The following is a 17,524-nucleotide window of genomic DNA, read 5'->3' as shown; positions in this document are numbered from 1 at the left end:
ATCCCACTAACCCCAGAATCAGAGTTTCTTTAGTACTGTCACAGATGTGGTAGTGTTTTCCTACAAACAACTTTAATTTTTAATTGAGTGCTTCCTATTAAAGTAGATTTGGTACTTCCAAGACTATGAAATCTATATTTACAGCTATGTTATTTTTACATTTCTATGTTATTTTATATTTCTGTTTTACACTGCTATTACATACAGCAAAGATAGTAAATTATGAATTAGCCATCTGAGGGAAATTGGAAAAGCAGAAAGTATAGTAACCCCTCATTTATCTAGCTCCCAGGGATTCAAAGGACAGATGAGTTTCCTACTAAGGCAAAGAAGACCCAACACTGGAGGTAAAAACCTATCACGGAAGTTAAAGGCATTGGCTCTGAGTTTTGTCTAAGAGTCTTCCATCTCAGCGTTTATTTGGAAAGTTTTCACTCAGGAAATTTAAGCATCTAGAGTTTACATGTACAACTGCTGTCCTCCTACCCAGTTGGGCCAGCGTTGGATACACCTCTCCTGCTTTTGCATGAGCCTGACCTTTAAAAAAAAAAAAAAAAAAAACATGCAAGAACATCATCAAGTAGATTGTTCCCTTTGCCCACTTCTTGTAATTCCCACCATCCTTCAACTAATACTTATTTGTTATGAGAGGTGTAAAAATGCATCTTCACACTCATCAGATCAGATGGGCAATAATAAGAAATTGGTCAGGAAAACCTCATACACTGCTATTAAGAATATACATTTATAGAACAGTTTGGCACGATTTAGTAAAGATGAATATGTACATAACTTATGACCCAGCAATTCCATTCCTAGTTATATACTCTAGAGTAGTGGTTTGTAACCTCTAGTACACAAATCCTGAAGGAGTCTATGGATAGAATTCAGAGTCTGATAACTTGGATAGGTAAAAGTTCCATCTTTATTGGCACCAACTTCTAAGCATTTCCTTTGTGAAGGTAGGCAACAAACCACAATATTATTAGCAGGACCTGCAACTTTTTAGTCAGTAAAAATCACAGATACTGTTAAATTCTATTTATAGTTGTTGCAAATACAGAAAATTTATTTTACCTTCATCACTACTTCAAAATTATGATACCTCTTACACCTACCATTAGATATTGTTATTTAATATCGTATAAAGAATAGGTCTATTTCTTTATCAAGAATTTGCTTTTAGCAGTCCTAAGCAAAAAGAACAAAGCTAGAGGCATCACACTACCAGCCTTCAAAATACACTACAAGCTATAGTAACCAAAACAACATGGTACTGGGATAGAAACAGAAACAGACCAATGGAACAGAATATATAACCCAGAAATTAATCCATACATCTACAGCCAACTGGTTTTTGACAAAGGTGCCAAGAACATACACTGGGGAAAAGACAGTCTCTTCAATAAATAGTGCCAGGAAAACTGGGTATCAATATGCAGAAGAGTGAAACCAGACCCCCACCTCTCACTCTATACAAAAATTCAGTTCAATGGGTCAAAGAGCTAAGTGTAAGACCTGAAACTATAAAAGTACTAGAAGAAAATATAAGGGAAATGCTTCCGGACATTGTCTGGGAAAAAGTTTTATGAATAAGATTTCAAAAGCACAGACAACAAAAGCAAAAATAGATTATGTCAAACTAAAAAGCTTCTGCACAGCAAATGAAAAAATCAACAGAGTGAAAAAACAACCTACAGAATGGGAAAAAATAATTGCAAACTATTCATCTGACAGGGATTCATATCCAGAATATACAAGAAACTCAAACATCTCACCAGCAATAAAAACCAAACAAATCAATTTAAGAATGATCTGAACAGACATTTCTCCAAAGGAGACATACAAATAGCTCACAAATATATGAAAAATGTTCAACATCACTCATCATCAGGGAAGTGAGGTATTATCTCACCCCAGTTAGGCTGGCTATTATCAAAAAGTCAAAAAACAAAGCTGATGAGGATGCAGAGAAAAGGAAAATCTTATACACTGTTGGGAATGTAAACTCTTAGAACTACTATGGAGAACACTATGGAGTTTCCTCAAGAAACTACAAATAACCCACTACTGAGCATTTATCCAAAGGAAAAGAAATCAGCATATCAAAAAGACATCTTCCCTCCCCCATGTTTATTGCAGCACTGTTCACAATAGCCAAGATACAGAATCAGCCTAGGTGTCCAGCAAGATTAATGGATAAAGAAAGTATGTTATATATACACAATGGAATACTATTCAGCAGTAAAAAGGAATGAAATCCTGTCCTTCACAGCAACATGGCTGGAACTGGTGGATATTATGTTAAGTGAAATATGCCAGCAAGAGAAAGTTGCACACCACATGTTCTCACTGATGTATAAGCTTTAAAAAAAAGTTGATTTCAGAAATAAAAAGTATAACAGGATTCTAGAGGATGGGAAAGATTAGGAGGAAGACAAGGATGGGAGAGATTTGTTAAAATTATAGCTAGATAGGAGGAATAAGTTCTAGTGCTCTATACCACTTCAGGATAACTATAGTTAATAATATATAGTTTCAAATTGCTAGGAGGATATTGAATGTTCTCAACACAAATGATAAGCCCCCGGGGGAGTGGCTTCTGTGAGACCTAAATCCTCATCTGCCACAGAAGGAAGTCAACACATACTCTCCATAACTGAAAATGCAAGAAATAGCAGAAAATGACCATTATTTAAAAATACGGGCCAGGCGCAGTGGCTCATGCCTGTAATCCCAGCACTTAGGGAGGCTGAGCCGAGAGGATCACCTGAGGTCGGGAGTTCAAGACCAGCCTGCCCAACATGGTGAAACGCCGTCTCTACTAAAAATAGAAAAATTAGCCAGGTGTGGTGGCATGCGCCTGTAATTCCAGCTACTCAGGAGGCTGAGGCAGGAGAATCTCTTGAACCCGGGAGGCGGAGGTTGCAGTGAGCCAAGATCATGCCACTGCACCCTAGCCTGAGCGACAGAGCAAGACTCTGTCTCAAAAAAATAAAAAACATACGGAAACAGGTATTAGAAGAACAGCTTAAAATGTTGAAGGTGGTTAGTCTGGGGACCAGTACTCCGGGACTGGGAGGACTAGACCAGAGGTCGGCTGTTTTGCTCTTAAGGCTTACAGAACGATCTAGTTTCAAACTATCTATGTTTAACTTCGACTTTTTCCTATCAGGGTCGGTGCTGCTACTCCACTGAGCTCATGGAAAATTAAATCTTTATTAGGAGCCTTCCAAGATCACAGTGGGGTGGCAATGGGGACAGATAATGCAGAAAAGCGAAGGCTCACTGGTCTACAAATACACGTCTATCACAACCTGTAAAAGTTAACCCTGTCCCAGCCTGGCCAATATGGTGAAACTCCGTCTCTACTAAAAAATACAAAAATTAGCCGGGCGTGGTGGCGGGCGCCTGTAGTCCCAGCTACTGGGGAGGCTGAAGCAGGAGAATGGCGTGAACCCGGGAGGCGGAGCTTGCAGTGAGGCGACATCGCGCCAGTGCACTCCAGCCTGGGCGACAGAGCGAGACTACGTCTCAAACAAACAAGTTAACCCTGTCAACATCTCGACTTTAAATGCAAAGCACTGCACATGCACACGCTGAACACCTCCCCTTCCTTCTCCAGGGGCAACACAAGCACAACCGCCGCACGTTTACGAATCTACACAACTGCGCATCGGAGCGAATGAGGTCAGGGCCCAGAAAGGTGGGGCAGGAACGATCCCAGCCTTCAGCTAATTCTGTCACCTCTAACGTCTGGGGCAAGAACGTTTCAGGAAACCAAGGGGGACCGAGGCTCAGCGCCGAAGAGAAAGACGCCAACTGCGGGACCTGTCGCGCCTCCCGCGCCGGGGTGGGGCTGACCCCGCCGAGTCCCGCCCCTGCCTGAGTTCGCCAGTGGTCCAGGAGCCGCTTTTTTCCACTCGGGAAGACTTCAGAGAAGTCTCACAAAGGACTCGGCTGGCTGCTTTTCTCAGTGCCGAAGCCGCGCCATGCTCGTTCTCAGAAGCGGCCTGAGCAAGGCGCTTGCCTCACGGACGCTCGCGCCTCAGGTACTGGCCGCGGGGGCGCGCCCGAGCCCTGGCCGGAGGGGAGGGGAGGGGCGGGGGGTGTTTCTGAAGCGTGCGAGCCACGCTCAGGCGCTCCCAGACCTGGGGCCCCGCGCCGCCGCCGAAGTTCTGACGCGATCTCTGGAGCCGTCTGGCGCGCAAGGAGGAGGCTACAGGCCGGGGTCGTCTCGCTGGCAGTCGCTGTCAGAGGGGTTTTCTAACTGGATGCCAGTGTTTTTGTGATTTTTGTTTTTGTTTTTGAGACGGAGTCTCGCTCTGTCGCCCAGGCTGGAGTGCAATGGCGCAGTCTCGGCTCAGTGCAACCTCCGCCTCCCGGGTTCAAGCGATTCTCCTGCCTCATCCTCCAGAGTAGCTGGAATTACAGGCGCCAGCCACCACGCCCGGCTAATTTTTTTTGTGTTTACTATTTAGTAGAGTCGGGGGTTTCACCATGTTGGTCAGGCTGGTCTCGAACTCCTGACCTCGTGATCCGCCCACCTTGGCCTCCCAAAGTGCTGGATTACAGGCATGAGCCACTGTGCCCAGCCTGATGCCAGCTGTTTCTAGCCTAAATGCCACAACTCCCGGGACACCCCCGTGGCGCCAGCTGTTGCGTTTTTTTAGGATAACATCTCCAGATACAAATCTCCGAAAATCAACTTTAAAAGCAGTTATTACAAATACCTCATTGGCCCATTTTCTGAAATAATAATATTTTTAAACTGTAGATACTAAGCAGTTTTTTATTTTCAGAATTTGATTAAATTGACCCAAAAAGAATGGCCATCAAAAGAAAGGATAGTTGCAGATATTTTTTGGTATGAAGAAGGGTTTTCTAAGGAAACTAAGACACTTGGGCAATAAGGGCATAACTCATACTGGAGATGAATGAACTCAAGATAGACAATTATAATTAAGACGTTATGCACACAAACTACATAGACATTTGCATGTTGTAACCAAAAATATGTCAGTGAAAGATGCCTACTGAAACTGTTGCGATAGATTATTCTGGGTAGTGAGCCTCAGGAAATTGTCACTTGCTAACCATGCCTAAATGAATGGATTTGTAAACTAGAATGCCACGGGAGTGGTCTGTGTATACACATGTGTTTACATAAATATTTGCATGTACATACACACAGACTGGATAATTTCTGACAGGGCATTTGCTACTGAACATTAAGCTCACTCAGGCTCAGAGGGCCAGATTAGGACAGAAAATGTACCTGTTGGGTGTATGACTATTACAAAGGGTGGTTCTTAAAGGATAGTTCCATAAACTTGGTATAATTGAGTGCACTAAATGTACATACTTCTTGATATTGCATCTGTAATTAGAAACAATGATGGAGACAATTCTCATTTGTTGAGTTTTTTTCCTTTTCAGCCTTTATGCAGTATACACCCGTAGTACAATGCAATTGGATAAGTTATAGCTTCCTTTTATATTAGTTACATTCCAGTCCTGTTTTTGACCGGTAGTCTTCATCAGTGGATTCAGGAAATACTTTGACCTGAATAGCCCTTCCTGTTTTTTTAGGAACCTTTTAAAAACAAGAGTTTTTTGTTAGTAAACGTATTTTTGGGCCTGCCAAAAGGCATGTGTACTTAATAAATTTTTTTCAGTGTGTGGAACTAATACATATGGTATTGAGTAAGATGGAATATTGGCTAAACAGGGGAAAACCCTTTGTAAATTAAAGAGACTAAGTCTTAAATGTAGTTCTTCGGTAAAGGAGTATCATTATGATCCCACAGCCTTCTTATGAGCAAATTCTCATGAAAAAATGGCTAGAGGTAGACGCCTGCTAGGAAACAGTTGCTACATATTCATCAGAATTAAGAGTAGTTATCTTTATTGACATCTCTATGTAAACAAGTATATATGGAGAATTGACAACAAAAGTAAACAATGGATAATGAGTCTATGTGTGTTCCTTGTACCAGACTCAGATTTGGTTGTAACCAAATCTGTAATTGTGCCTTCCCAAGATATTTACATTTGTCTTACCTCCTTCAGGTGTGTTCATCTTTTGCTACGGGCCCTAGACAATACGATGGAACGTTCTATGAATTTCGTACTTATTACCTTAAACCTTCAAATATGAATGCGTTCATGGAAAATCTTAAGAAAAACATTCATCTTCGGACCTCTTACTCTGAATTGGTTGGATTCTGGAGTGTAGAATTTGGAGGCAGAATGAATAAAGTGTTTCATATTTGGAAGTATGGTAAAGAGTCATCCAGTTTTAGTATTCAGTATAGATTTTCATTCTGTTAAATGTAACATAAGACTTAGTTCTTGGATCTATATTACCACAGATACATACAGGTTAAGTAAGACTTTTTAAAAGCAATACCAAAAAAAAAAATTTGGCAGATCTTCTTCCCAGTGGTACACCTTTAACCACCCCTTGCTTGAACTCTTATGTTATCATAAATGAGAAAACATGCAGTCTCATATATCAAACCATAAAATTGTGAATTAGACTTTAATCCTCAGAAAAATGTTAGAATCGTTTGCTATAAAGATAGCTCATGAAAAATATAAAGCAGTAATTGTAAATGTTCAAGTGGGTTAAGATCACAGTTGGGCCTGCCAAAAGACATGTATATTTAATAAAAATGTTTTAAATGTGTAACTAATGTATATGGTATTGACGAAGATGGAATACTGGCTAAATAAGGGAGAATGCTTTGTAAATTTATGAGACTCCTAATTGCAGTTCTTGGGTAAAGGAGTGTCATTAGGATAAGAGAATTTTTTTTTCTTATTATTGTTACAGCTAGGGCTGGATATCAGCATTTTTGCAGAAATAATTCACCCATTTGGGAGCTTTATGAAAATGGAGGTTTTTAAAGGATGATAGTTAACTTTTAAGCCTCACCCAACTCTGAGATTTAATAATTCTGTTATGTTTAGAGACCACTTCTTTTTTCATTTCTGTACCCCAGAGTTTCAAGGAATTCACTTTCATACTCCCCTAGGGAGGTAAGGAAAAGGAATGAGAGACAGTCCTTCCCATATTGAAGCTGACCTACCCCTGGTTTAGTAGAGGAAGGAGAACAAGTAACAAGAATCCCCAGAATGTTTGTTACTTCCATGTCTGTTCTTAACAGTCCACATCAGGACTTGAGGATACCTAAAGAACTTTTAATAATTTCATTTACTGTTTAGTGATCAGTGTCCAAAGTTAATAGTCATAAAGTAATTTAATATGAAAAGTGTTCATTCTATGCTTGACGTAATTCTTTAGTTTTTCCCTGTTATAATAAAACAGACCCTATTAAAACATAATTTATGCTTTAGATAAACCACAAGTTGAAACATGTCCCATTGAAAAAACTGCTAATAAAGTGTTTATAATTCATTTATATGCTTTAGATAAACCACATATATAATCCACTTATGTGCGTTAGGTGAGCCACAAGTTTAATTGTGTCCCATTAAACTGCTCGTAAAGTCTTTACAATTCACTTGTAAGATAGGTGTTATTCCTTATCCTCAGCATAAATCATATAATTCATTTACTATTAGTCTTAGGAGGCCCTAAAAGTAAATATACTATAGTTGTCCCTCTGTATTTGCAGGAGGTTGCAGGAGGTTGGTACCAGGACCCCCTGTAGATACCAGATTCAGCTCAAGTCCGTTATATGAAACAGCATACTGTTTCCATCAAACCCACACACATCCTTCCATATACTTTAAAGCATCTCTAGATTATTTTTAATCCCCAATACAATATAGATACTATGTAAATAGTTGTTATACTATATTATTTCACTTGTATTTTTTAAAAATATTTTTAATCTGCAGTTGGTTGAATCCACAGATGCAGAACCTGTGGAGAGGGAGGGCTGACTATACTAGGCCCATATCTTGGTAAATGTATATACCTGTTTGGGTAACTTAGAAAGAAGAGAAATAAGTTGTAGAGAAAAAGAATTACTGACAAGAAATAAAAGAATCAGCACTATTTCATTGGGAGCTGTTGTTCAAAAAAGAGACTTAAAAAGTGCATCTTAATTTCATTTATGTTAAATTTGATTCAAAGTGTACCTTGACCTAATCACCCACCACCAAGGAAAAATAGTCTTTCTCTATAAATCAAATGCTTCCATTGATAAGAATCGTTAACATATACTGAGTACTAACTAAGGTGCCAAACACCATTCTAAGCTCTTTTCATGTACTAATTCATTTAATCCTCACAACAACCCTGGAGGTAGATGTTATACTATTTTCTTCACAGAATAAGAAACTGAGGCACAGAAAGATTGAATAACGAACCTAATTCACACAACTTCCTAAGAAAGTCTTAGAGCCTATAAAGCCCATTCTATGTCAATTAAGTTAGTTTTTTACATTTCAACTCCCCTTTTAGTCCATGAGTAACTTGAGAGCAGTTGTCACATATATTTATGTTGGCATCTCCAGCGACATAATAACATGGGGTTCCCATATGGCCTTGCACGTTTGCTGAACTGAGTAAAATTCAAGTAAAAATATGGGCGATTTTAAATAAAAAAACATTTTCTTAATTATTTTCCTCCCATAGATAATTTTGCTCATCGAGCTGAAGTTCGGAAAGCCCTAGCCAACTGTAAGGAATGGCAAGAACAATCTATCATTCCAAATTTGGCTCGCATTGATAAACAAGAGACGGAAATTACTTACCTGATACCATGGTCCAAATTAGAAAAGCCTCCAAAAGAAGGTGAGTTCTTCCCTCTTAGACTATGAGTTTTAATGAGTAAAATACTAAAGACCTAAAGCTATAAAGAGTAAAGTTCTATAGGAAAAAAATATATAATTCTTTGTTTTATATAATAATATATGATGAGTCTGGAGATAAAAATGAATTAGAGACTGGGCGCGGTGGCTCACGCCTATAATCTCAGCACTTTGGGAGGCCGAGGCGGGCGAATCACTTGAGGTCAAGAATTCAAGATCCGCCTGGTCAACGTAGTGAAGCCCCATCTCTACCAAAAATACAAAAATTAGCTGGGTGTGGTGGTGCATGCCTGTAGTCCCAGCTACTCGGGAGGCTGAGGCAGGGGAATGGCGTGAACCCGGAAGGCGGAGCTTCCAGTGAGCCGAGATCTCGCCACTGCACTCCAGCCTGGGCGACAGAGCGAGACTCCGTCTCAAAAAAAAAAAAAAAAAAGAGAGAGAATTAGAGTTCTAGAGCTCTTTGCTTATCCTTAAAACATTGAGCTTATCCTTAAACACTGCTTATCCTTAAAACAAAAAATGAAGTATTTTTCCATATTGGAATCTAACGGATGCCTAACAAAAGTTGACATGGTCAATACAGGTGAAAAAGTGGGGCTTGGGAGCTAGGAAAACAGGTGTAGGTAGATGAGTCGTAGTTTATGAAATTTTGTCACAGTTTTAAAATGTATAAACTTTTAAATATAAAAGTATTTTTTCCACAAAGTCAGCAAATCTTAAATCAGTAAGTACATCTTTGCTTGTAAACTGACTGTTTTGGGGGAATGAATTAACTTACACTGGTAGCTACATTATTGTAGTTTAACTTTCGTGTCTTCCTCTTTCTTGTTTCTCAGTTTGAAAAGATTTGTCTTCTTCCTGATTTCACTTCTTGCTCACTAAAGGAAATAATTACCTCTATCTAATTTTAAACAGAGGTCAGATTCAAAAAGCATAAACTAATTTAAATTTCATTTTATGTCTCCCATAAACTCAACTTTGTATTTTATTTTAGATTATAAGAGATTTGAAAAGTCTTGTTTGGATTCTAATGTACTTAAAACTCCCCTTAGCTTTCAGCACTAAGTAAAACAGTTGGCTTCTCAGTGTCAAGTCTTATTAATAGTTCCCTTCCTCTATGTTGTTCATAATTCTTTAGTAACTTTGTATTTCTTTCCTTTTTCTTGTCCAATCTACCTTGTCCTCTAGTTTCTTTCTCTCCACCCATCTTATACTTCTGGCCAGAAGGTAGAATGGTTTTTAAGCATTTACCTGGATATTTAGGAAGAATAAAACCATCTCCTTGAGGGTTTTCTTTTTTTCCTTAAAGGCTCAGACATGACTTCGGGTCAACTAGAAATAGAATCCTACGGGGGAAAATTATACAAAGGAAAAAGTTATTTCCTCTCAAAATTGAAAAGGAGAAGGAAATGTAGGATATCAGAAAGTACTTCTCTTATTCATTTCTTTTTTAAAAAGTGTAGACAGGCAGCTTGAAAATTCTGCTTCATTATACATTCTCAGTATCTGTTTTTCTGACAAATTTTATAGATTAAAAATATTTCAGAGTGTAGTTTATATATAGCTTCCAGTCCTTTTTCTTTATTTTCTTTATGATTAATTTTAACAACTGACCCTTAAACATGGACAAAGATTTTCTAAACATAAAAGCAAAGAAAAATAATGCAGAGAATCAATAAATGTGATTGCATATGTATGTATACATGGATTATCCTCTGACTTCATTGGTTAGCCTTCTAATGAAATCAAGAAAACCTGGTTAGAAATTGTTTGAATGTCTTCTGTGAAATAATTATTTTTCTCCCTATTCTAGGAGTCTATGAACTAGCTGTTTTTCAGATGAAACCTGGTGGGCCAGCTCTGTGGGGTGATGCATTTGAAAGAGCAATTAATGCCCATGTCAATTTAGGCTACACAAAAGTAGTTGGTGTTTTCCACACAGAATATGGAGAACTCAACAGAGGTACAGTTGTCCATTTGTTCTATGAAGTTTCCATGTATATTAGATCAGTTCATCTCTCTTTTTCATTTTGGTACCTGTTTTAATTTTTATCTCCAAATTTTTAGAGTTTGTTGTTTATAGGATTGAAAAAATCTATAAGCATCTTATTTTACATCTTATTTTTTTAGAATGTTAATACTTTATGGAGCCTTGTTCAAATGCTGAACTGCTGTTTGTTTTTTAACTTTTATTTTAGGTTCACGGGGTACATGTGAAGATTTGTTACTTAGGTATACCCATGTCATGGGGGTTTGTTGTACAGATTATTTAATCACTCAGGTATTAAGCCCAGTACCCAATTGTTATCTTTTCTAATCCTCTCCCTCCTCCCATCTTCCATTCGCAAGTAGACCCCAGTGTCTGTTGTTTCCTTCTTTGTGTTCATAAATTCCCATCATTTAGCTCCCATTTATAAGTGAGAACATGTGGTATCTGGTTTTCTTTTCCTCTGTTGGTTTGCTGAGGATAATAGCCTCTAGCTACATCCATGTTCCCACAAAAGATATAATCTGGTTCTTTTTTATGGCTGCATGGTATTCCATGGTGTGTATGTACCACATTTTCTTTATCCAATCTGTTGTTGATGGGCATATAGGTTTTCATGAAAATATTCCAAGTCTTTGCTATTGTGAATAGTGCTGCAGTGAACATTCACGTGCACATGTCTTTATGGTAGAATGATTTATATTTCTCTGGGTATATATCCAGTAATGGGATTGTTGGGTCGAATGGCAGTTCTGCTTTTAGCTCTTTGAGGAATCACCATACTGCTTTCCATAATGGTTGAACCAATTTACACTCCCACCAACAGGGTGTAAGTGTTCCCTTTTTTTCACAACCTCACCAGCATCTGTTATTTTTTGACTTTTTAGTAACAGGCATTCTGACTGGTGTGAGATGGTATCTAATTGTGGTTTATATTTGCATTCTCTAATGATCAGTGATATTGAGCATTTTCTCATAAGTTTGTTGGTCTCATATATGTCTTCTTTAGAAAAGTGACTATTCATGCCCTTTACCTACTTTTTAATGGGATTCTTTGTTTTTCTCTTATAAACTTGTTTAAGTCCCTTATAGAGGCTGGATATTAGGCCTTTGTCAGATGCGTAGTTTGCAAAAATTTTCTCCCATTCTGTAGGTTGTCTGTTTACTCTGTTGACAGTTTTTTTTTTTGTTTTTTTTTTTTTTGCTGTGCAGAAGCTCTTAAGTGTAATTAGATACCATTTGTCAATTTTTGTTTTTATCATGATTGTTTTTGGTGTCTTTGTCATTCAAAATTAATATCATTGACATAGAAAATTCTCACATTGTTGCAGCATTTTAAAAAATCTGTTACTAAGTATAATATACACTAAGACCCTAATTTGGTTTACTAATTTTTTTTAAAGGAAACACACATGTTGATAAAGGTTTATCTAGGCAGTTAAGATTATACTAATTTTTATGTTTTCTTTGTATCACCTAAATTTTCTACAGTAAACTATTTTTTATAATCTGCTTTTTTAAAAAAATAAAACATAGTAGGAAGTCATTAAACTCAGGTCTAGTCTTAATTGTGCCTTAAGCTGTGTTTCTTTGCATTCTCTCTTCAGCCTTATGTTTCCAGTTTAACTTATAAATTTATCTCCCAAATTTCTGATCATTCTGAAATCTTACAACTAACATATTTAGTTTTATCTTTTGATTTTGATTTAAAGAATAAGACAACATTTCTGATTCACTTTTTCAATATTTCTTATTTGCTATTGCCATATATTTCAGAAACTATTTGTGGTTTATTTCTGCAGTTCATGTTCTTTGGTGGAATGAGAGTGCAGATAGTCGTGCAGCTGGGAGACATAAGTCCCATGAGGATCCCAGAGTTGTGGCGGCTGGTAAGCTGTTTCACTAAGCACGAATTATTTTTAGAACAAATGTGATTCAACCAATAACTGTATGCCTTCTTATGAAATGTTTTTCCAGTTCGGGAAAGTGTCAGCTACCTAGTGTCTCAGCAGAATATGCTTCTGATTCCTGCATCATTTTCACCATTGAAATAGTTTTCTACTGAAATACAAAACATTTCATTAACTGCTCTAAGATGTGTCTGCTAATGGTGCTTAAATTCTCCCAAGAGGTTCTCGCTTTTATTTGAAGGAGGTGGTAAGTTAATTAGTTAATTTGCTATGCTTCTTGCATTTTTGAAAGTTACATATTCTCCACTGCTTTAAGAAATAATTCAGTTCACTTTCACCTTGGCATTTCAGTATCTGTTACACATTAGAAGTAGATGTCACTATTTCATCATCTTGGTTTTTCGTTTGTTTTAGAATACCTCTTCTGTATTTTGATAACTCATTGCTTTATAGCATTTTATTTTACTCAAATAAGGTTTTTACATTTCCTTGCCTGACAGTATTTTTGAATTATTTATATAAAATATCTATCTTTTCATCATGTCTATAGTTCCTGAGATTTTTAAAAAATTTGCTTAGTTAAGGTTATTTTGTGATATAAAATGGGATTTATAAAAATATTAGATTGTTTATTTCTTTACTGTGGAAAAGTAGAATGTCATCTGTATTAATTATTGCTTTTACATTGATTATTAGTCATTCTAACTTGGAAAATAATGCAATTGGGTCACAGTGTTAAAAATCTAGAAAAGACTTGTTGGTTTATATGCTGAAATTGTTCATTTATAATTAATTTTACTAATTTCTACTTAGTTTGGATCACTAACAGAGATCTTGGGACATTTATTTGTTTTAAAGAAATATTTATGGTTATGAAAATGCTTGCCCTAATAAAAATCCTGCGTATTCATTGTTTTTTTAAATTCACATTTTATACTTATATGATCTCTAAAGCTCTTACTATGTTACTATAAGACAGTAATATAGTGATAATTTACCAACTTTATTGAAAATGTTGTTACATCAATAAAATAGCATGCTGGGAACCTGAGAAGGAAGGTTTCTTTAGTACCGCCACAGATGTCCTGGAGTTTTCCTTGAAACATCTTTCATTTCCATTTTACTTGATGCCTCTACCTACTAAAACTAGATTTGGTACTCCCGATAGTGTATATTTACAGCTATATTATATTTACATTTTTACAGAAATACAGAAATTCTGATAATCTGTATTTACAGCTATATTATTTTATATTTTTAAAATCTTATAGCTATAAAATAGTAAATTTTGAATTAGCTGTCCAAGGGAAATTTGGAAAACAAACTGTACAGTTTCCTCTCATTTATCAGGCTCTAAGCGATCTGCAGTTTATCTGGGCTATTATGCAATGTGAGATATTATTTATGAGAGGCAGGCAGTGGCAGCTTAAACAGACATGCCTCCTCAGCATTCTTTTCCATGCAGAGTTCAAAGAGGCCTAAGACATCTTACATTTATGTGAAATAGTGGAGGCACAAGTATGTGGTTAACCACACATAAATTACCAATAAAATTAAAAGTTAACTAAAATACTACAGAAGACATTTAATATTTTGCTTCAGAATGTTATAGTACCTTAGGGTTATGAACATCAATTACCTTTGAGCCATGCTATATTTAAAGGGAAGGGGAAGCTGACATTTTTATCTTTTTTAATGGGTACACTCTAAGTTATCTTAAAGGCTTCCCCAGTTTAAGCAAAAATAGAATTACATGGTTTAAATCATATACCTTATTCTTCATACTTAGCTCCAAGTAGATTATGACTTTTTCTAAAACTTAACATGACAGAGATTTGCCTTCCAGGGGGTCTAATTTGAAGAGGAAAGTAATTTAAATGTATAGGTTTATATAATAGCATTGTATTTTTCTCTATTTTATTCATTCTTTCATTCTCTTCGATGACTCCCAGCACCTGCTCGTCCATCTTCATTCTTAGCCAATGACCTTTCCTTTTACTTCACGGAGAAAATAACAATCAGAAGAGTCTTCATAAGTTCCCACCCCATCTGCCCGCTTTCTACAGCCAACCCCACATGCCCTGCCTTCTCTCCTTTCACTGTGGATGAACCGCCCGTGCCCCAAGCAAAGACAAACCCTCCACTTGAACACTCACTTGCTGAAGGATGTGGCTTAGGCAGTTTTCCTGTCTTGTCTCCTGAAGCCACAGTATTCCCCTTCAACTGGATTCTTCTCCTCAGCATAGAAATATACTTTTTTTTTCCTATCTTTAAAAAAAAAAAGTAAAATCACCCCATTTTTTTCCTTTACAATATGACTCAAAAGAGTAGTTCATACTGCCTGCCTCCATTTTCTCCCCTCACATTATCTCTTAAACATTCTCTGATCACGCCAGCCAAATTGCTCTTGTCAACTCATTTCCCAGTTCTCATTTTACTTGACTTGTTAGCAGTTGACCTCTCCTTTCTTCTGGAAACAGTTTCTTCGTTTCTCTGAAACACTCACTGCACAAGCCTTCATATCTCCTAGTCTCCATCTTGTCTCTTTGACCTCTGATGTAAGGACTGAGTCCTTGGACCACTTCTCTTTTCTATTTATACTTACTCCCTGCGTCATCACCCCCAGTCTTGTGGCTTCAAATGCTATCTGTGTGTGGATAGCTCCTCCAGTCCACACCTCTTTTCTGAATCTTTTTTCAAATTCACACATGTGAATTTGAATTCCAGGCTCATCACATCCAGGTGTGTTCCCCACACCTCCACCTGAATGTCTATTAGAAATCTCACACCCCTCTTGTCCAAAACTGAGCTCTTGATCTTTACCCAGAAACTTTATCTCAGCTAATGGCAACTCCAGGTTTCTGTTTTGCTCAGGCCACAGACTTCAGAGTCATTCTCACACTGCCTTTTCTCTCATACACCATTATGTACCTGTCAGCAGATCCCAAATATCTAGAATTTCATTGCTTCACATCCCTATAGCAACTCTCCTGGTTCAAGCCCATCATCATCTGGATTTTTGGGAAGTGGTCTTAACTGGTGTGCTGCCCTTCCCCTCTGCTCTCAACCCTATTTTCAACATAGCAGTCAGAATAATCTAAAATATAAACCAGATCATATCACTCCTCTGCTCAACACCCCCTCCCAATACCTTCATATCTTCCTCAGAGTTATTGTCCAAGCCTCTAACTGTGGTCTACAAGTCTTTACATGATCTGTCCTGTTACATTTTCCACTCTCGCTCCAGACCTGACCTAAGAGGCTTTTCTCTGAACTTGCTAAACATGCTCTTACCTGAGGGTCCATTCCCACTGCCTCTGCCTGGAATGCTCTTCCCCAGACATGCATCTGCGTGGATCATTTCCATGCCTCCTCGGGTCTTTGCCCTCATGAAGCCTTCCCTGACAACCCTATTTAAGATTGTAATCCCTCCCACAGTGGCCCCTATCCGCTAGAGACTGAATGTTTTTGTCCCCCCAAAATTCCTATGTTGAAGCCTTAATCTCAGCATAGGAGGTTTGGCCTTTGGGAGTTAGTTTTAGATGAGGTCACGTGGGTAATAGAATTAGTGCATTTATAAGGGCGTGAAGAGTCCTCACTGTGAGGAAACCAGAATGTAAGCCTTCACCAGAACTTCTTCATGCTGGCACCCTGGTCTTAGACTTCCCAGCCACTAGATCTGTGAGAAAGAAATGTTTGTTGTTTAAGCCACCCTGTCTGTGGTACTCTTGTTACAGCAACCTGAACTAAGACACTATCCCTCTCCCCTGCTTTCTTTTTCTGTTATCACCATAATTAATGTTTTACTTATATATGATTTGTTAATGTATGTCTCTTCCCACTAGAAACCGAATTCTATGACAGCAAGGGTTTTTGTTTTCATTATTGTCATATTACCTGTGCCTGGCATGTGATAAGCCCTAAGTACTTGTTGACTGAATTAACATATGAGATCTGTGAGTTTGAAAAAAGAAGTACATCATTCCTTCACATGTCATTTTGAGCCACTGTTAACAGATTACATAACTGTTATTGGAAGTGCCTCACTACTCCATTTGGAAAGTATTCCTGGAATACACGATGAATGACTCAGTAGAAGTTCTGGCTATGGGGGAGTGCCATCAATAAATAAAAATAATACCATTGCCTGTTGGTTATAAGTTGCTGTCACAGACTATGAAGGTATTTGAATTGTATTTTCAGGAAGAGAAACAGATATGCAACCAATCTGATTTGGTTCCACACCCTGCCACAGAAGTCCCAAAGGATAAGCAAATGCCACTTGTAGACTCAAACTCTGGACTTCATTCTCAGCACCATCTCTTAACCTACTGAGTAAATCCTATGAACCTGACTAGGGTGGCAACTGAAGTTGTAGTACTTTCTGTCTTCAAAGGAGGGTGAACCTGGAGTATGTTGGAAGAAGTGTTAGGTTCATTAGAGACACCTCTTTCATAACTGCTGTCACCTAGAATGTCTATTCTCTAAGCACCTTCTTGAAAGAAGCACATTCCCCCAGGAGGAGGAAATGGTTTGTTTTCTTCAGTGACAGTTGGCCCAGGATCCTAAGGTAAAGGAGTATGGGCACTAAACAAAATGAGTTTTATAATAGTCGATTGGAAGGAATGGAAGTTTTTGAACCACAGGCTTCTGCCTTGAAAGGGCAAGTCCGTAGTGGTCATGAACCACCCAGAGTGTGTACACGGCTCCTGCCAGAAGAAATGCCTGTAGGATTAAAAGCAAAACAGCAAAATCAAAAAGGAAGGGCACGATGATGCCCAGGTGCAGCCTATATTATTAACAGACAAGGAAAGAATCCAAATAAAAGTTCTGTAAACCA

General features: G+C 37.8%; 1 protein-coding gene and 1 long non-coding RNA gene across 3 annotated transcripts in view; one reads left to right on the top strand and one right to left on the bottom strand.

Moving 5' to 3' along the window:
• The window catches only part of LOC134807643 (uncharacterized), a 13,137-nt gene extending 9,104 nt beyond the window's left edge, over positions 1–4,033 (bottom strand). The window contains exon 1 of the long non-coding RNA XR_010148604.1: positions 3,748–4,033. This is a non-coding gene — a long non-coding RNA (uncharacterized LOC134807643). The remainder of the gene's footprint in view (positions 1–3,747) is intronic.
• Positions 3,476–17,524, top strand: NIPSNAP3B (nipsnap homolog 3B). 2 transcript variants are annotated; one of them, XR_682355.4, is made up of 7 exons: positions 3,502–4,052; positions 6,073–6,283; positions 8,612–8,770; positions 10,601–10,750; positions 12,577–12,663; positions 12,752–12,931; positions 16,888–17,524. XR_682355.4 is itself a non-coding variant. In XM_003312214.5 (6 exons), exons 1-6 carry the CDS (start codon positions 3,993–3,995, stop codon positions 12,826–12,828), a joined length of 744 nt encoding a protein of 247 aa, XP_003312262.2. In that variant the 5' UTR covers positions 3,476–3,992; the 3' UTR covers positions 12,829–13,732. The 2 variants fall into 2 exon arrangements, 1 of the variants encoding a protein (XP_003312262.2); XM_003312214.5 differs by lacking the exon at positions 16,888–17,524 and having other exon boundaries at positions 3,476–4,052; positions 12,752–13,732.

This window comes from Pan troglodytes, chromosome 11, assembly GCF_028858775.2.
Source record: "Pan troglodytes isolate AG18354 chromosome 11, NHGRI_mPanTro3-v2.0_pri, whole genome shotgun sequence".
Classification (NCBI taxonomy): Eukaryota; Metazoa; Chordata; class Mammalia; order Primates; family Hominidae; genus Pan; species Pan troglodytes.
The sequence above is the reverse complement of the archived record's forward strand: the minus strand, read 5'-3'. Positions and strand labels throughout refer to the sequence as shown.

Bases quoted from the DNA above. Each gene is read 5' to 3' on its own strand.
- NIPSNAP3B (XM_003312214.5), top strand. From the start codon at position 3,993: ATGCTCGTTCTCAGAAGCGGCCTGAGCAAGGCGCTTGCCTCACGGACG. The intron at 4,053-6,072 runs GTACTGGCCGCG...TACCTCCTTCAG, and splicing joins CACGGACGCTCGCGCCTCAG to GTGTGTTCATCTTTTGCTAC. The intron at 12,664-12,751 runs GTAAGCTGTTTC...ATGTTTTTCCAG, and splicing joins TCCCAGAGTTGTGGCGGCTG to TTCGGGAAAGTGTCAGCTAC.